General features: G+C 41.3%; 1 protein-coding gene across 2 annotated transcripts; it reads left to right on the top strand.

Moving 5' to 3' along the window:
• Positions 1-5,684: 5,684 nt before the first annotated feature.
• Positions 5,685-15,386, top strand: etv5a (ETS variant transcription factor 5a). 2 transcript variants are annotated; one of them, XM_086091806.1, is made up of 13 exons: positions 5,685-5,832; positions 7,089-7,203; positions 7,337-7,418; positions 7,493-7,540; positions 7,833-7,883; positions 9,494-9,617; positions 9,692-9,997; positions 10,733-11,037; positions 12,392-12,454; positions 13,003-13,071; positions 13,302-13,471; positions 13,545-13,646; positions 13,768-15,386. In XM_086091806.1, the coding sequence occupies exons 2-13, from the start codon at positions 7,156-7,158 to the stop codon at positions 13,996-13,998; spliced, it is 1,599 nt and encodes a 532-aa protein (XP_085947932.1). In that variant the 5' UTR covers positions 5,685-5,832; positions 7,089-7,155; the 3' UTR covers positions 13,999-15,386. The 2 variants fall into 2 exon arrangements, with proteins under 2 accessions (XP_085947932.1, XP_085947931.1); XM_086091805.1 differs by having other exon boundaries at positions 13,545-13,652.
• The last annotated feature ends 1,887 nt before the right edge of the window (positions 15,387-17,273 follow it).

Here is a 17,273-nt window from a genome sequence, read left to right as displayed (position 1 = left end):
GACATTTTGAATATGTGTGTTTTTCAGAGGGGAAGTCAACCCCCTCAAAAATTATTGACAATATAATGTTCTATGCAGCCCCACTAGTCTAACTACAGTATTCTGGTTAATATTGTTTTAGTGGAATATGAGTTAAGCAGCAAAATCCAACAGTTTTTATCAATATCAGAAGGCAGCCATTTTGCCACTTGCTGTAGAGTGAAAATGACATCACAGTTGCTCAGGTCTCAGGTAACAACCAATCACAACTCAGCTTCAGAAAAACATGAGCTTTAATTGGTTGTTGCCTGAGCCATGACATTGTGATGTCATCTTCAGTCGACAGCAAGTGGAAAAATGGCCGCCCCCTGAGGTGGATAAAAATGGCTGGATTTTGCTTCTTAATTCATATTCCACAAATGTAGTGAGGTCACATATAACATATTCTTGTCAAGAAATGTTTAACGTTAACGTTCTTTAACACCTCCGCCAGCTGAGAGCAGTCCCAAAGATCGGCCCCTGTGATGTTGTTACTGCCAGCATCCTTGTACGAGTTATTCTTTTGAGGGAGCATGAAGGAGCATCTAATCAGAGGTTTCGTGAACATCAAATTGGGCGATGGGTTTGTTCAGTTAAGTTAATAATTCTTAATCAAAGAGCTGCTAAGTACTCTTTTGTGCAAGTCATGGTTTAAAACGGACACATTTTCTTGATGTTTTATTTTAAGACTCTTGGTTGGCTGACTCCTTTAATACTCCAATTAGCTCCTAGATAATTAATTATACTAATAGTTCACATTCTTTTTCTACTTTGCACTGTTTACATAGACCAGTAAAAACATTCAATCATATAATAATTTGTGTGATATTGGTTTAAGCAATTATGTTTGTCTATTGTTGAAACGGAAATGAAGAAAATATCCCATTTTATGACTAGTTTGTGCCAAGAATCCGGTATTTAAAAAAAAAAATCCACTTGAAACGGTTTGTTTTGAAAAGCTCTATAATATCCATATCTTTTTGCTGAATTATTCTGTAGCACTATCAACAGGACATTTTTCCTCCCCGCAGGCGTATTTTCTAATGGTCCTAATTAGCATGCTAACTTGATCTAATGTGAAAGGCCGCAGGACAGAAATCGTTTAGGTTTTAAACAAGACTAAGTTATTTCGAGTGCATGTTTTCTGTAGTTGAGTGGCTTCTTGTGTCACTGACAGAAATAGTCCAAGAACAGGAGGGGTAGAAACTGTGGAAATCATAAAAAGAGAGTGTGGCTTACACAACTGAGAAGAATAGTGTGCCTTCGGCGAGGCTTCTTGAGCGTGGTTGCAAAGATAACAAGGCAGGAATTATCTGGCAAAGTGCTATTAATAGCCATCATGTCAAATCTTGTCCCTCACTCAGAGAATATACTATGCCTGAAGGCTACACTTAAAATAAGAAAAAAGAAAAATAATGTTGAAAAATTGGGGCCCCAGCCATTTGACAGACGTCTCCAAGTTGGGACAAATGCAATTGCAACCTGACAATTTTGTTTTGTTTTGTTTTGCTTTGTTTTAGTTAAAAGAAAAAAGTAATTTGCAGAAAAGTGCCTTTCATTGGACAGCAATGGATGCAAATTATTTATTATCCGAAGAAATGTGTGCATCTTTAGATTTACTTTGTTTCATTTTAATCTGGAAAAAAAGTTTTGTTTTTTTGTTTGACGGCGTAGGTTGGATAAAAAGAGGGGGGGAAAGCATGTTGTTTGGAAATACGCTTTTTTTATTTGTGACATCTTAACAGATTGTTTTTTTTATCTAAAAACAAAAAAGGGTTTGTTTTTCTAAATTATAAAAGAAAAAATTAAATTTAAAGATATGCTTCTGTTTTGTTTTGCTTTTTGAATTGTTTTTCTTCTTGAGATAAAAAGGAGCGAAAAAATGCCACTTTAGCAAATTGTTTGAATCCAATGAAAAGTGAAAAGAAAAAATATATATTCATATAATATGTCATATTTTGAATTTTGGAGACGTGCAATTCATTGGACAGCGACTTTCTCTTTTGTCAGAAAGATAGAATCGGCATTCTTTGTTTTTTAAATGGGTTTATCTCCCTATGTTGTGATTTTTTTTTAATCTATAAGATATATATATATATATATATATATATATATATATATATATATATATATATATATATATAGTACGTTATTCATTAAACTGCAACATAAAGCAAAAATAGACAATAATGTTAGGCCTACAAAACAAATATCTTCATATCTGTTAATTGTTTTAGATTTTTTAAGCAATATGTAAATATGAAAAGAATGCATCTCTGAATTTTGCAACAAAGAAAAAAAATCAACAAGAAAATTGTAGATGCACGTTTTTCATTGAACACCAAACTTACATGAATTGTATTTCACATAGCGACATGTAAAGTACATAATTATTTAGAGCATGCAGAGATGATGTACTTTTATTTTTTTTGTATTTTTAATTATTAATTTCTAAGCATATAAATAATGGATGTTCTGATGTGAGTGTTCTGAAGTAAAGATCAGAATCAGCCCAAATTAGGCTTGGGCAAAATAGGCTGGCGTCACACTGACCTACACTAGCTCGAGTCGGCCTTTCGAGGGACGAGGAAGTCGTCCTGACCTGGCAGCAAAATGCACAGTCTGCATATATGCTGCATTTATTTTAAGCCCGAGCAACACAATGCGCTCGTCCTCTGAATGCCTCCCAGTAAGCACCCACCACATCCTCCACGAAAAAAAGGTGCGCTAGCGTCCCCGCGGGCTTCTGCTTGCAAACACGTCCTCTGCTATTTCACGCCTAGCATGCGTACAATTGAATTTGACAGCTGCTATTTTTAGCCACACTCACACCTACACAAGCACACATCTTTATCTCGCTGCAAGACAAGCCGCTGACCTGAGGCATGACCGAGCGTAATGCCGCTTCAGCGCCGTAATACAAGATCCAGAATTGATCCGTCTTTAACACACAACACAGGGAGGTGGGATATAGTGCAGTTTCACACAGTGACATGGCATTGTAATATACTGTGAAATATATACTGTATTTATGACTTTAGTACTGTGCTAGCATAGGCTTAGCAATAGACTAAGGTTTACATACAAATTCGGATTATGTCACGCCGTAAATGATGATTGGTCAATGTGTCAAAACGCCACAGTGTAGTGCCTACTACTGGCAAGGAAGTTTTACATGTCTTCCTAACGGTCTTGGGCCAACTTATTTATCTGACCTGCTTTTATCGTATCAACCGTCGCAGATCCTGAGGTCCTCTGGCAGCGGCCTTTTAACTGTTCCGAGGGTGAGGACCAAAACACATGGTGAGGCTGCATTTAGCCACGGTTCTCACCTATGGAATAGCCTGCCGGAGGGGAAGGGTTTGTGGGGGGTGTCTTTTATTTAATTATGGATGTTTTAATTGTTTAGCACCTTCAGTTGCATTTTACACTCTAACTCTTTTGGGCTAAAACAACTCATAAATATTGGTTTATACTTGGGTCAAAAAATTGGGTCATTTTTTATAAAACAACCCAGAAAGTTGGGTCAAATTGACCCATAAAGTGGATCGGTCCATTTTTTATCTATAATTGGGTTACTTTTGACCCAGCTTTTTTTAGATTGTAATGTATGAAAGGTGCTCTATAAATAAAGTTTGATTTGGATTAATTTTAATGACCTTTTCTTTTTTTTCTCTCTCTCTCTTTTTGCTTTAAGTATTAGTGGCTTTTATCGGCTGACTTCACAAGTACCTGACACCTTGAAATAAGGCTAGTATTGACCCAATACTGATATCATCCTTAATACGTTTTCAAAGGCTATTTTTCAACAAGACATGTTCTTTATTGCTCTTAACTTCTGTAAAAGTTATTTGACTTGACAACAATAGAAAAATAGGGTCCCAGGGTCAAAACAGTTGATAATCAATGCCATTAAAATTATTAAAATTACTTTTTTTTTTTTTTTTTTTTTTTTTTTTCTTCTTTTTTTTTTTTTTTTTTTTTTTTTTTTTTTTTTAAGAGCTCAGTATTGTTCATTCGGAAATGTCATCATCATTGCTCTTTTTTTTTTTTTTTTTTTTTTTTTTTTTTTTTTTTTTTTTTTTTTTTTTTTTTTTTTAATATATATATATATATATATACACATATATACATACATATATACATATATACATACATACATACATACTTTTTTTTTTTTTTGTGTGTGTGGGTGAGTATGTGTGTGTGCGTGCGTGCGTGCGTGTGTTTGTTAGCTCACCAGAAAACCTATTAGAAAAAAAAAATCTTATACCGTTCACCTAAATCGAACACCAGGAGACCCGAGGGGACCGAAGAAAACCAAGGAAGGTGAAATCCAGCACCGACCAGACACCCCCCACCAGAACTCCTCCCCAGCCCAAGAAACATCCAGACCCCAACAAATCCAAAAAACATAAAGTCAGGGGAAAAAAAAAAAAAAAAAAAAAAAAAAAAAAAAAAAAAAAAAAAATTATTAAAATTACAATTATTATATATCCCACAGGCTTTAAACTTGTTAAAACACACCTAAATACATTAAAACAATGTTGTTGTTGTTGTTTTTTTAAGTATTCTTCTTTAAACAAGCTCATTTGTACTTTTCTAAATGAGAGGCAAAGCATGCTTTATTTTTCACTCCCATTTTAAGTTTAGTCTAAAACTGACACATAAAGCAACCGACAATTATTTTTTTTTAAGACCGCCTCCGCCAGCCGTAACCTTATGATGGAGGAGGAGTTTGTGTTTGTCAGTTTTGTCCCCCACTCCGTCTCATCACCATTGATACAGAACACCAATGAGGAAAAAAGGTGGGGAAATGGCAGCTGTGCCAGGCAGTGTGAAAGGGGTTTGTATCATGATTTACTATTATTGACTCCGGTACAGTTTCATAATCTGTGCATCACAGCTACAAGGATTTGATGGATTATTGCTTTCATACCAGCTGTTGGGATGGATTTTCAAGACAGACGCTTTCGAGAGTGTACCTTGGTGGTCCTAATTTGGTGACAGAGTGGTGACAGTGACAAATTGTATTTTTTTCATGACCTCTAACCTTCCTGTGGGCGTAGCTGTTTCCTATACACATTTTTGTCAACACGTACGCACACATGTAGCACACATACACACACATACACACAACTAGACAAGTATGGACAAGTTACTAGCTTGCTTTCTTGGTGTTATTATTAACTCTGGTCAACAATTGATTGCTTTGCCATTTGATTTGGGAAATGTAATGGTATTATCTTACCTAAAAGTAAGTGAATCAATGCATAATCAACTATATGTGACACATGCATACATACTACTATTTGGTTACTGATGTAGCATCTCAAGAAAAATACTGCAAATGAAGCAGTAACACAGTTCAAAGTAGCACTCGTTCCTTTTGAGTAGCTCCATTTCCACTGACGCTGGTCCTTTAAATCAACTTTGCCATCGATGGTTGGGTGGGGGGAGAAATGTGAATGAAATCAAGCCATTCATAAAAATAGGTCAGTGCCATGCTCCGATTGGACGAGCTAGATCTCGTGCATAATTTATGAGCAAAGGTTCCCCCATTGGCTGCGTCGGCTGACAGACATGTCCCTCCGGCCAATCAGTGTGTGTCTCCGCGTTGCGCTCAAGCCCAGGGGAAAAGCAAGTCGATCCATGAACGAAGAGCTCAGTCAAGTTTTGTGAGTGGAGACGGTCACATCAACCCGAGCGTGCGGCTACACCGTTAGCTACTCGTTCGTCTTTCTTTTTTCTCCCTTCTGTGGACGTATTTACCGCATTCTCTTGCTCAAGAGGAAACATACGAACTCAGTCGAGGTAAGCTTCATGTCTACTTTGCTGGACTAGTTATTTTATTTTTCGCGAAACCTTCCAAATGTGTGAGGCGAAAAAGAGTGCAACGCCATTTTAGCAAAATTTATTTACTTTTTCACTAGCACTTTTTTACGTGCGTCATGAATAAATGAATCGACATTTTATAATAAAAGCATCCGTGCGTTGCGCTGTTTGCGTTATCTCTTATCGCCAGAGAGGCGGATTGTTTGTGATGTTTTTCCCTTTTTTTATGAATGGAGGGGCCATTGGTTCCCCTCCTCCTACGCGTTTCCACGCGGATCGAGTATCAAGTTTCACTTCATTGAGAAAAAACAAGGTGACGATGGGTGGGGGAAGGGCGGGGAAGAGTAAAAGGGGGCATTGGGTGACAACCCCACCACCCGGAGCTAAAAAGTTAACAAAAGTTTGTTCCGCCTACATCGTGTTGCGCAATTTGTACAGAAAATCCACACCGTGGCTGTTGTGTTCAGTGACCACTTATTTTTAACGTTCTCGGTCATGTTGCGTACAGCGACTGCCTTTTGTTTTTAATGCTCAGCCAGGGATGGCGCTACACCGCGGCCATGGAAATCTCCCAGCATATTTAGAAACCTGTTCTCAGCCGATTAATATAATTTGCTCCTGCTGCATCATTTGAAAAACATTCTTTAGTTGTACTATTGAAATACAATTTCATTTGCAAGTGAAGTATACACCTGTTTTTCTGGTAAATATCTATGTGGGGGCTTTTATAATTGTTAAATGTTGACTTGTGTGACATGAACATGGTGCCACACATACACACACTCATGTTCTAAGTGCTATCTGCTCAGCGTCTGCAGTAATTGCCTTCAGCTATGCTTTATTCGTCATCCATTAACGAGAGATAGAGTGAGTCATATCTCTAGGTCCACAGAGAGATGTGAGAATGGAGGCCACTGCTGCCTATTGTTCTACAAATACAACTTTTTATGTGTCCTTGCTGACTGTTGATGTTTAGTTCAAGGGCTGGCCTCCTTCCCTTCTTGACCAACAACAACCTTTCATGATGTTTTATTCAAGATGTGCAAGCTGATTATACAGGAAAGCGTTTGCCATCTCAGTCAATGAGCCCGGCTTATGTAACTGCATTATGCGTGTTTACGTTGTGCGACTTCATCTCGCCTGGCACGGCTCAAATCTCAAAAAGCTGCTTGTTTGTTGCATCATGGCAAACACGGTGGACGTACATGTTTATGTGTTGCTTTTGTGTCTTCTAGTGATCCAGAAAGTACCACCCCTTTAGTGTGAACATCCCCCCTTCTCCCAGGAAACCCGAAACTGAACATGGACGGCTTCTACGACCAGCAGGTCCCGTTCATGGTCCCGCCCAATGTAAGTGGTACACGTCACAAGCATCATACATGGGACGAACCACAATCCATCATTTGACTGGCAGATACGCCAGTACTCCGATGTCATCGGACTGCTGTTAAAGTACCCTTTCCCAATGTTCTGTCCATAACAGTCTCATGTCGAGGAACACAGCAGGATCTTCAGTGACAGGAAGAGGAAGTTTGTGGACACTGAGCTCGCCCAGGACACAGAAGGTGCGTGGTTTAGGTTGTAATAAAGACTAAAATCAATTAAGAGAATACTAATATATTTGTAATCTATTGGATAGAACTCTTCCAAGATCTCAGTCAGCTTCAGGACATCTGGATTGCAGAAGGTGAGTTCCACTTGCTTTACATTCTGAGAATCTTGTGGTTCCGGTGTTTTGTTTCTGGATAAATGCTGACTTGGAGTTTTGAGGTGGAACATTAACTTGAGTGTGAACTACTTTTACGTTTTGGTGTTTTGCAACAAGAAGGTGTCCAAAGTCCTGCATGTGACAAGATGCTGACTTAGACAGTTTTTTTTGTTAATAGATGGTGATTGGTTACTGTTTGAGTTTTTCCAAGGTGTCTGTTCGTGTTCATTTCCGCCATGTTTTAACTTTTTGCTATCCTTTGTCCCCACAGCCCAGGTGCCAGATGATGAGCAGTTCGTCCCAGACTTTCAGTCAGATAGCTGTGAGTACTCATTCATGTTGTTGTTGCCCGTGTCCTCCGAGGTCGCCTAAACTGCCTCCTAATTGGGATGTTTTAAGCATTACTACCTCAAGTCCTCGACTTAGTTTAGTTGTGGAGCATCGGGGTATGCTTCTTTAAGAGTATTTGCTACAAACTTTCCCTGACCTGAAGTCTGGGTCACCCGTTGATTATTAAAAAGTCTTAATCCCGTCAAGGACAAACGTCATCCTTTGTCCTCAGAAGCCCGCTTTGGGCTTGTGCGCGCTCTCTTGTCCGCCTCTCCCTCTCAACCATTTTGAGTTTAATCAGCCGATTGGCATGGGGCATCACATGAGCCAAGCTCCTAATCTGATTTCACACTTTCCCGCACTCGGGCCTCGCTGCCGGAACGGACCAGATTCCAGCGGATAGGGCGGTCTTTTACCCCCTCTACCCTGATTTCCAAAAATGTGTGTGTGCAGCACCCCTGTCTTGAAAGGTATCCTGTTGGTTGCGACTGGAGTTCCCTTTTGTCAATTTGGGATGGTGTGCCGCTTCAGCCTTGTAGCATGATGTAAGAATCAGAAGTGCAGTGTGGGAATATTCATAGCTGTGTCAGTAAAGAGAGTTTGCAGTGTGTGAGTGTGAGATGAGTTTCTGGCGGTGGCTGCAGTTGCCAGGCTGCAGGCGTTCTCTCGCACCTATTCAAGGCCAGATTGCAAGATAGGCGATTACAATGAGACTGATCTGGTGAATCACAGATTGTCTACATAACAAATACAAAAGCTCTCAGCCCTGTAGACCTCCCTGAATAAGTTATGCCTCTAACCAGGACACTTTGGACAAGGAAGAAAGCTCTTCAAACCATCTCTGGGGAGCTGCAGATGGCAACAGCATAGTATGCAAGGAGGTCAGGTCTTATCAGAAGAATGGCATTCTGGTTTCTGTCCTTGTTTACTTGCCATTGGTAGGACGACAGACGTCGCAATAAATTGGTCCATACAGAATGCAATTGGAGCATATAAAGGGTACACCAAAGTAGCATCAACCATTTTGCGCTGTTGAGGGAAAAAGAAAATCTTTTCCACAACATTAGGCTTCAGAGTATGCACACACAAGGGACCACACGTTGGTTGTTTGCTCAGCCGCAGTCCATCAACGGCCTCGTCATCTGACGCCCTCTCCTCTCCCGGATCTAGTTTCTTCTCGCCCATCATGTGGCGCCCTGGTAACTGCAGCCGGTATGCAGAGGGCTGCGTCTCTGGTCTAATGGTTACAGCAGCAGTCAGGGAAGAAAATCATTCACCGCCATTAGGTTGCAGCTACACTGATTCATGGCTATTGGGATTGAGTCTGTCCTAATGGGAATCAGACGTGAAGTTTGATGGGGTTTTGCGCATATAGTGCCATTTAAATCACCCCAGCTACACAGAGTGGGGCATGGATAGAGGATAAATAACTGCAAAGTGGCTTTGGACAGATGAGGCAATACCCAATACGCTTTGTCCACATGATGTGCTAAATATGATTAAGATAACTGTTGCACTTGTGCCTATGGCTCCGATTACGTAGATGGTGTCTGGACTTTTTCTGATGGTAGTCTAATTTGTCGTGTGCCTGCTTCTGTCCAGTGATGTTTCATGGACCGCCACCGACCAAGATCAAACGTGAGCTGACTCCCTCCAAAGAGCTGTCTCCCTGCCACCAGGACAGGAGTCCCATGCACTACGGAGAGAAGTGCCTTTACAGCTACAGGTACAAAATAACTGAAGATATTTTATGACGAAGAAGAATTCCTCTCTGATTGACGCTTTCCTTTTGACACTCAGTGCCTGCGACAGGAAGTCCACTCCTGGTTTCAAACCATTAACCCCTCCCTCCACACCAGTGTCTCCATGTGGTTCCACTAGCACCGCTGGAGCACACCCCCACAACGAGCCTACACCTCCCCCTCGCCCCAATGTAGCCAACCTAAACCCTGGACCAAGGCCGGTACATGTCCCGCAGCAGCAACAGCCCATCACACAGAGTGCAGGCCCGCGAAACCAGCCGCCACTCTCAGTCCACAGCCCGCCATTCGCCGTGCCGTGTGCACTAATCGGCCAGGATGCCCATAACTTTACGCCAGAGCACAGGTAAGCAGTTCCACCACATCCTGGGCAGTGCCCATAATTTACTGACCGGCTGATAATCACTTCTTATGTCTTTTTGTAAACTGTAATGCAAATGTCCTATTGTTTTTTTTTTTACCGCAGTTCCAATTAATCTCATCACTGTGTAGCCTTAACCTTGACATTGTCCATTACGACTTAAAATCAGGCCACAGTTGTGAAGTTTTCTCAAACTGTATGCTTGACTGGAATGACATTCTTTCAGTTGTTCTTAACTCAGTCACTCCCAGCCATTTTCACTGAAGCAATTCCCTTCACTTCTGGCTGTTTTTTGCAAGCCCCACAGAACATTGTGTTCTATTGCTATAAAAACATGGAACCTACCAAAAGAAAGATTAGAGTCTCTTCTTTCATCAGGAAAAAAAAGTATATTTCTATCTGTTTCCGTTGTGCAGCAATTGGCATTAGAATATAGCTAAGTTTCATTCACAAATCTGTTTAAAACAGTGGGGGGGATCTCTTATACTCTGCTGCCACCTGCTGGCCGTTTTTGTAATAACTACCATTGCTTCATGCATTCTCTTCAGTTCAGAGGCTGCATCAAAGCCTTCTGTATGCACTAGCATAAAAAAACATTAAAACAAACATATAAATACGTCTTTGGAAGCATGCTAATATTTAAGATAGAACTTATTTCTACGTTTACGTGAGTAAAGATGTGTGATGATTTGTGATGTTACTTTCTCCTACCATCTTTAGGTTCCAGAGGCAGATGTCAGAGCCATCTCTACCTTTTCCCCCATCTGAGAGTCAAGGGAGGCCCCACTTCCTGTCCCAGCTGGCTAATAACAATGGTCGGCCACATGAGGGCCGACCACTATACCACCGGCAAATGTCCGAACCCCTGGTGGCCGTACCCCCACATGGCTTCAAACAAGAACTCATTGACCCGAGATACACTGAGCAGGGAGTTCCCAGCGTAGGACCGCCAGCTCCACCGCGCCAGACTGCGTTCCACCCGATGGCCATCAAGCAGGAACCCCGCGATTTCTGCTTCGATTCCGGTGAGTGACACGTCATATTCGCCCATTGAGCTAGATAGTCTACAGTTAGCTCAGGGCTAGGAATGCGCCTGGCCGTGTTTGTACAAGACTGCTGACACATGAATGCAAGTTTTAGCGTGTAATGGCGGCATGGGTGCACAGGTACTCCCTTTCACACTTGCACTTTCTGAGTTGAATCTGATCATTCCTCGCGAGTCATGCCAGTAAAGTAAAAGGGGGTCTTTCAGCTCAGCCTAAGCCTCTAAGGGCAAAAAGTAAATGGGTCATCCAGTCAGGTGGCAAGAACCTCCTCACTGAGCCTACCTGGAATAGATCGAGGCCAGAGTCCTCAACGGACTTTGCAGCCTGCAAGGTACGACGAGTTGATCACAAAAGGCTTAAAATGTCTTCACTTCATGGTAAAAGACGAAGCCCAACATTTGTCAGCCCACCTTCTGGGGGTGGGAAAACCTGTGAGCCTCGATGAAAGAGACTCACTGTTTGGTCACATGGTATAAATCAAACAAGCGCCTGACTGTTGTCCTTCTAACACCCACACACCCAGCTGTTATGCTCTGCCGCATTAACATCCGCTTTTCCTGAAACGCTCAAACTTTGGGGGAGGAAAAACCCCAACGACGTCACATACTCTCCTTTTCTGTACAGTGGATGACCGGCTGGCCTGGCTGTGATGTAATGACAAATCCTCTTAGCTTCTTATGGCCTTACCTACGTCACAGACGGCTATCATCTCGAGATGGGCAGAGGATGGCCATGTTTGGGATCTTGGCAGGGACCATACCAGTAAAAACCGGATATTTAACATGTCTGTCTTTTGCTACACCGACTTCCTGCGTAGTCTAATCTTGCACGGCTGATTTCTGTCAATCTTACCAGTTGATGGGACACAGAATAATGAACAATTGCATCGTGGTTGGTATGCAGAGACGAGCGGAAGCCAGGCCCAAACACCCGGGGGACGGCCGCTTGTAACTTGATTATCATTGAGATTTAACACAGCAGCCACAGCACTAATCCAGTTTAGAGGCTTGGTGGGCGTACGAGGGCTGGAGTGGGTCGTGCGGTACAGCTCTGATCTGGGTTTTAGTCCGCTCTGAGAAATGCGTGCGTGGGCGGGAGGCAGTTGAAGTTGCAGCTTAATGTGACTGGTAGCAGCCACTGATCCATCCATCATTACTGATATTTATCACACAAATCAAAGACGCTATTTAAAACTGTGTATCTTTATATGCTTTGTCCAAAAATACATTGATCAGCTGTGAGGTAGACTTTGATGTGGCGCACATTTGAGATGACACCAAAGGCTGGGATGTCTGTGGTCTAAAATTACATGCCCAATGTCTTTGTTTTGCAGAAGTGCCCAACTGCCACTCATCCTTTGGGACAGCGGGGAGCTACTACCAAAATAACCACGAAAGTAAGTTGTTGTTTTTTCGCTCTCTCTCTCTCTCGCTCTCGTGAGTTAGGAAATGTTTTGTCCATGAGGTATTTGTATCCCCTGATCCGTGCGGGATTTATTGAGCCGTAGAGGGATCAGCACGCGTGAATGAGTAGAGGTCAGCGGCATTTTAAGTGACCGGTCAGGGAGAAGTAGATAGTACATGCTAGCGTCAAACTACACTTTGTTACATGTTTACCACGGAGGACCAAAACTGCCCAAATTTAAAAATGAATAAATACATAAATAAATAAAAGTGAAAATTAAAAACTGATATAAAAAATATAATTCAAAAATTAAATACAAAAAAATTTATGGAAGTTTGCAACGGCGGAGGCCAACCCAAGACACCTTAGACGCTTAGGACCGCCCCCTCATTTGAATAACATTTCGACCTGACCGAGTATCTGCAGCATGAAATAAATAAATGTGAGAGCAGAGAATTTTTTTTCATTGATTGATATTTAGTTCAACATTTATATGTATATTTATTTTCATTTTTGTATTTATTTCTACTTCGACTTCAGGTTTCTCCTTCGACAGAGATCCTCAACTCTATTTCGACGATACCTGTGTTGTACCTGAAAGATTAGAAGGTGAGATTTTTTGGGGGGGCGAGGGAAAGACATGATTTAGCTCTCTACATTTTCTGAATTCTTCTACTCTTCCAAGAAGTACAATGAATAGCTAGTCTACTTCACACTTGCCATCTGGCAGGAATGTCTCACCACACTGCGACTGTGGTGAAGTGCAGAACTGCTCGGCTTGCTTTATTGTCATTTTTTTCCCACTCTCAATTTTCTCCCTTCTCCTCTCCCGCATGCAGGTAAAGTTAAGCAGGAGCCTTCCATCTATCGAGACGGACCACCGTACCAGCGCCGTGGCTCCCTGCAACTCTGGCAGTTTCTTGTCACTTTGCTAGACGACCCGGCCAACGGACACTTTATCGCCTGGACAGGTCGGGGAATGGAGTTCAAGCTCATTGAGCCTGAGGAGGTAAGTGGCTTGGCCGCAGCTGCTTTTCCATTATGGGCATTACAGATGAGTTTGTAACCTTCCTCTTGTTAAGGTGGCTCGCCGCTGGGGCATCCAGAAGAACAGACCAGCCATGAACTACGACAAGCTGAGCCGCTCTCTGCGTTACTACTACGAGAAGGGCATCATGCAGAAGGTAAAGGCACGTTGCCCCTTCTCTTTCCTTCCATCCTTTTTGTTTGCAATGTGCATCTGTTTTAAAAAGTACATTTGAAAAAGTCTGAGTCAAATGTTTTCTACTGAATTGTGCTGCTCAGGTGGCTGGTGAACGGTACGTGTACAAGTTTGTGTGCGACCCCGAGGCCCTCTTCTCCATGGCCTTCCCTGACAACCAGAGGCCTAACCTGAAGGCTGACCTGGACAGCCTGCCGGGCCTGGATGACGACACAGTGCCCCTCACCCACTACGAGGAGAACGCTCCCTTCCTACTGGACAGCGGAGATCATTGTGTTGCTGGCTTGCCCTTCCCTGACGGTTGCAGCTACTGAACCACCACACAAAAATGCAAAAACACTACCCAAGTCTCTTGATGATTTTTTAATTCCGAGGCAAAGAGGAACCGTTGTGGATCTCATGTAAAGAAATTGATCTGCCTCAAACAATGGACAAGTGTAAAAGATGTGACATACTGGAGAGGGTTGTGAGACTGATGACTCAAACCTCTGGCGCCTTCTTTTGCGGTGGAAAGATGCAAAGCCTCAAGATCTCAAAGAAGACTACATTTCTTGTATCTGGAAGGACAAGAGCAGAGTTTGTGATTTTTATTTTGTGACAATGTGATTTTCATAAGCAAGATAAATCTAAAATGTAATAAGACTAAATGCAGCGCTGTTATAGAGTTGCCTACTGGAAGCTGCTTTTACGCTTCTGCGCCTGAGTTAAAACATGAGTGAAAGGGCTGTGAATTGCATAAATAGATTGTCCAACAACCCTATTTTCAACTAACAATCTCAATTTCTGTAGATATGATTTTTTTATTGCCACTTTTTTGGGACTATAAAGCTAGAGTATGACAGGCTAATTGGTTTGGCTGCTCTCTTGTGTAAATGTTGTTCTTTCATTGTCCTACCCGTAAGAGATTGTATCCGCTACCACCCTCTTTGGAGACTGCAAACCTTGGTACAAGTCTGTGCTGTATTGTTCAATTTTTGAACTAATTAGCACTAATCTATTTCAAAGGGGATGCATATGCAAGTACAAAATTCTCCCACAGCGACCCTTTTATAAATGGTCAAGTAGCTTCTTTTTTTAAAAACGTTTCTTTTTTGTGTGTGTGTGTTGTTGTTTTTTTACTTTGCTGTTGTCAAACAGCACCTGATGCGCGGATTTGGTTGCATCGCAAATTGCATGCGGAGAATAATAATTAAACAAAAACTTTCTGACACCTTCTCCAAGATGACAGTAAAGATGACTGCATGGTATAATCAGTCAAGACTGCGTCCGCCAACATATCACTTTAGTGTCTTTGGACGAACATTTGTATGTTTCTGTATTTTATTTGGAATGAGGGCAACGTTAAAAGTTATATAAAGTATATATTTTTGCTATAAGCCTGCAGTCCAGTCCAGTTCTTGATGTTTTTGTTGTTTTTTTTGTTTTGTTTTTTTAAAATAATGTATCCGCTGTATAGCTCTGGCAATGTTTTTTGTTTTTTTTTAAGAAACAAAATCTCATGAAGACTCACAGCAGGGTGTTCTGTATGACCAGGTCGTCAGGAGGCATGCAAAAGGCCAGAGTTCCGGCTAAGGCCACGTTACGGGATACCCAGGGACAGATCACACTTGTATAGGCTTCTGTTGCACCCCCTCTGACATTGTGTTCCTTACACAGCTGAGTTTATCATGTGTACTGGGTCAAATAAACATTCTATGCTTCATTGCCTGTTGTGCTAGTGTGTTTCTTTATGATCTTAACCCCCACACCCTCTCCATCCAATATCGCTGGAAGCTTGACTTTGCTGTCCTGTTATGAGTCACATGTTTTTTTGTACAATCCATTTTTGATGTGAATTATTATCACCTACTCTCCTTGAGAAACATTGTATGAGTAAATTTGTAGATTAAATTAAACCAAATTTGTAGCCACTCAAGTGGGCCCGATTTTGTAATTCGTCATTTACATGTCAAAAACATTCATTGCTATCTTCAGGATGTCATGGGATTCTTCATCTGAATACTGTAATTCATAGCTTGACAGGGAATTGTGTTGCTGAAATCTTGGTAGTTAGTATTTATTCCATAAAATAATATTTTAGGGGTTGCAAGGCCTGTTGTTACACTGTTATTTGTTCATACACTGAGCTACAATTGATCATAGGAAAATAGGCCAAAAAGCTAGCTGGTAGTAAAAGCGAAGAGAAGAATTTGGGATTGGATTGGGGGCATTCGAACGCCTCTTTTGATAATTTTGGCTGTAATGTGTGGGTGTCATGGACTCGGGCAAAATATTCATGGCATGACGAAAAGTAAACTATCCGCCTTGCTTTGTGGGCTTCCTCATTCCCCTTCCACCATTCCTGACATCACAATTAGTCCACTGGCCGAATATAACACTCTTGATCCGTTCCAAACGTCGTTGACCTGCCAAGGCATCGGCGGGATGATGGCTCAAAACGTATCTAACAATCGCAACATAAACAAGACTTCAGATCGATATATATGCAGTTACAGAGCACTTGACACAGAGCTGGGCCTTCACGTTAAGTGGACATATATCAGGCCACATGGCCGTAGGCCGCTTCTTCATGGATTATTGATCCATGTATGAGAAACAGCAGCGTTAATGCAGTTTAAACTCTGAATCTTCAGGCTCTCACTGTGTCAACACAAAAACACACACCTCCCACTGTAAAGTCCATTCAAAGTGCTCTTTTGGGCCTACATCTACAGGGAAATGTGGGATTTGCTTGTTCAAATGGAGCAAAATGCGTTCACATAATTTGTTCCATACTTTGTGTTTACACAGTCCTCATTATCATTGAGACCAGCGTTCCAAACGGTGACATAACTGGTTTGTCACAAATACACACCGCCCACTGACTTGTTTTCATATTTAGTATATGGGCCACTGCTACCCTCTGGTGGAGCTCTCATACCATAGTCATTAAAAGCAGATACGGATACAAACGATTCAAACGCATGGTTAATGTATCTAGCCAAACAGTCCCTTTTAGCTTCATAAGAAAGTGTTCCGCTCATTTGTATCCTTTTTGACATTGTTACATAACACTCTGCTATCTTCTTGGTGCTAATGCCATTTTAAAGTTGTTGACATGGTAACATAATATCTTTTATTTAAAAAATGTGGTGGGGAAAACATTTTAGATACACACTCTTAATCCAAAATAAAATTTGAAAAATAACACAATTAATAATTTGTAACCAAATTAATAATGAATTGTTTCCAAATTCCATAAACATACAGTTGTGCTCCAAAGTTTACACACCCTAGAAGAAATGGCAAAATATCGTCGCTGCTATATGAAAAACACTTAAGTCCATTTTTATGTTTTTGGGATATCTGCATTGAGTTTCATCTCAAAAACATAAAAATTTTAAAAATGACCAAAATTGACATAAGTGTCTTTCATATAGCAGCGACGATATGTTTCATTCCTTAAGAAAACATAAGTGATCATGCAAAAACATCTAGATATATTTGTTAAATCCTTTTCCTGATCAATAAAGTTCAACCATCTTTTCTTGCAGGTCGTTTGACAGTTATTTCGATTTCCCCTTGGCTCTGGAAAAATCAGTGCAGCCCT

Source organism: Leptonotus elevatus, chromosome 12 (assembly GCF_054856555.1).
Source record: "Leptonotus elevatus isolate MCC_2025b chromosome 12, RoL_Lele_1.0, whole genome shotgun sequence".
Taxonomy (NCBI): Eukaryota; Metazoa; Chordata; class Actinopteri; order Syngnathiformes; family Syngnathidae; genus Leptonotus; species Leptonotus elevatus.
Note: the sequence above shows the minus strand (reverse complement) of the source record. Positions and strands in the feature narration are given on the sequence as shown.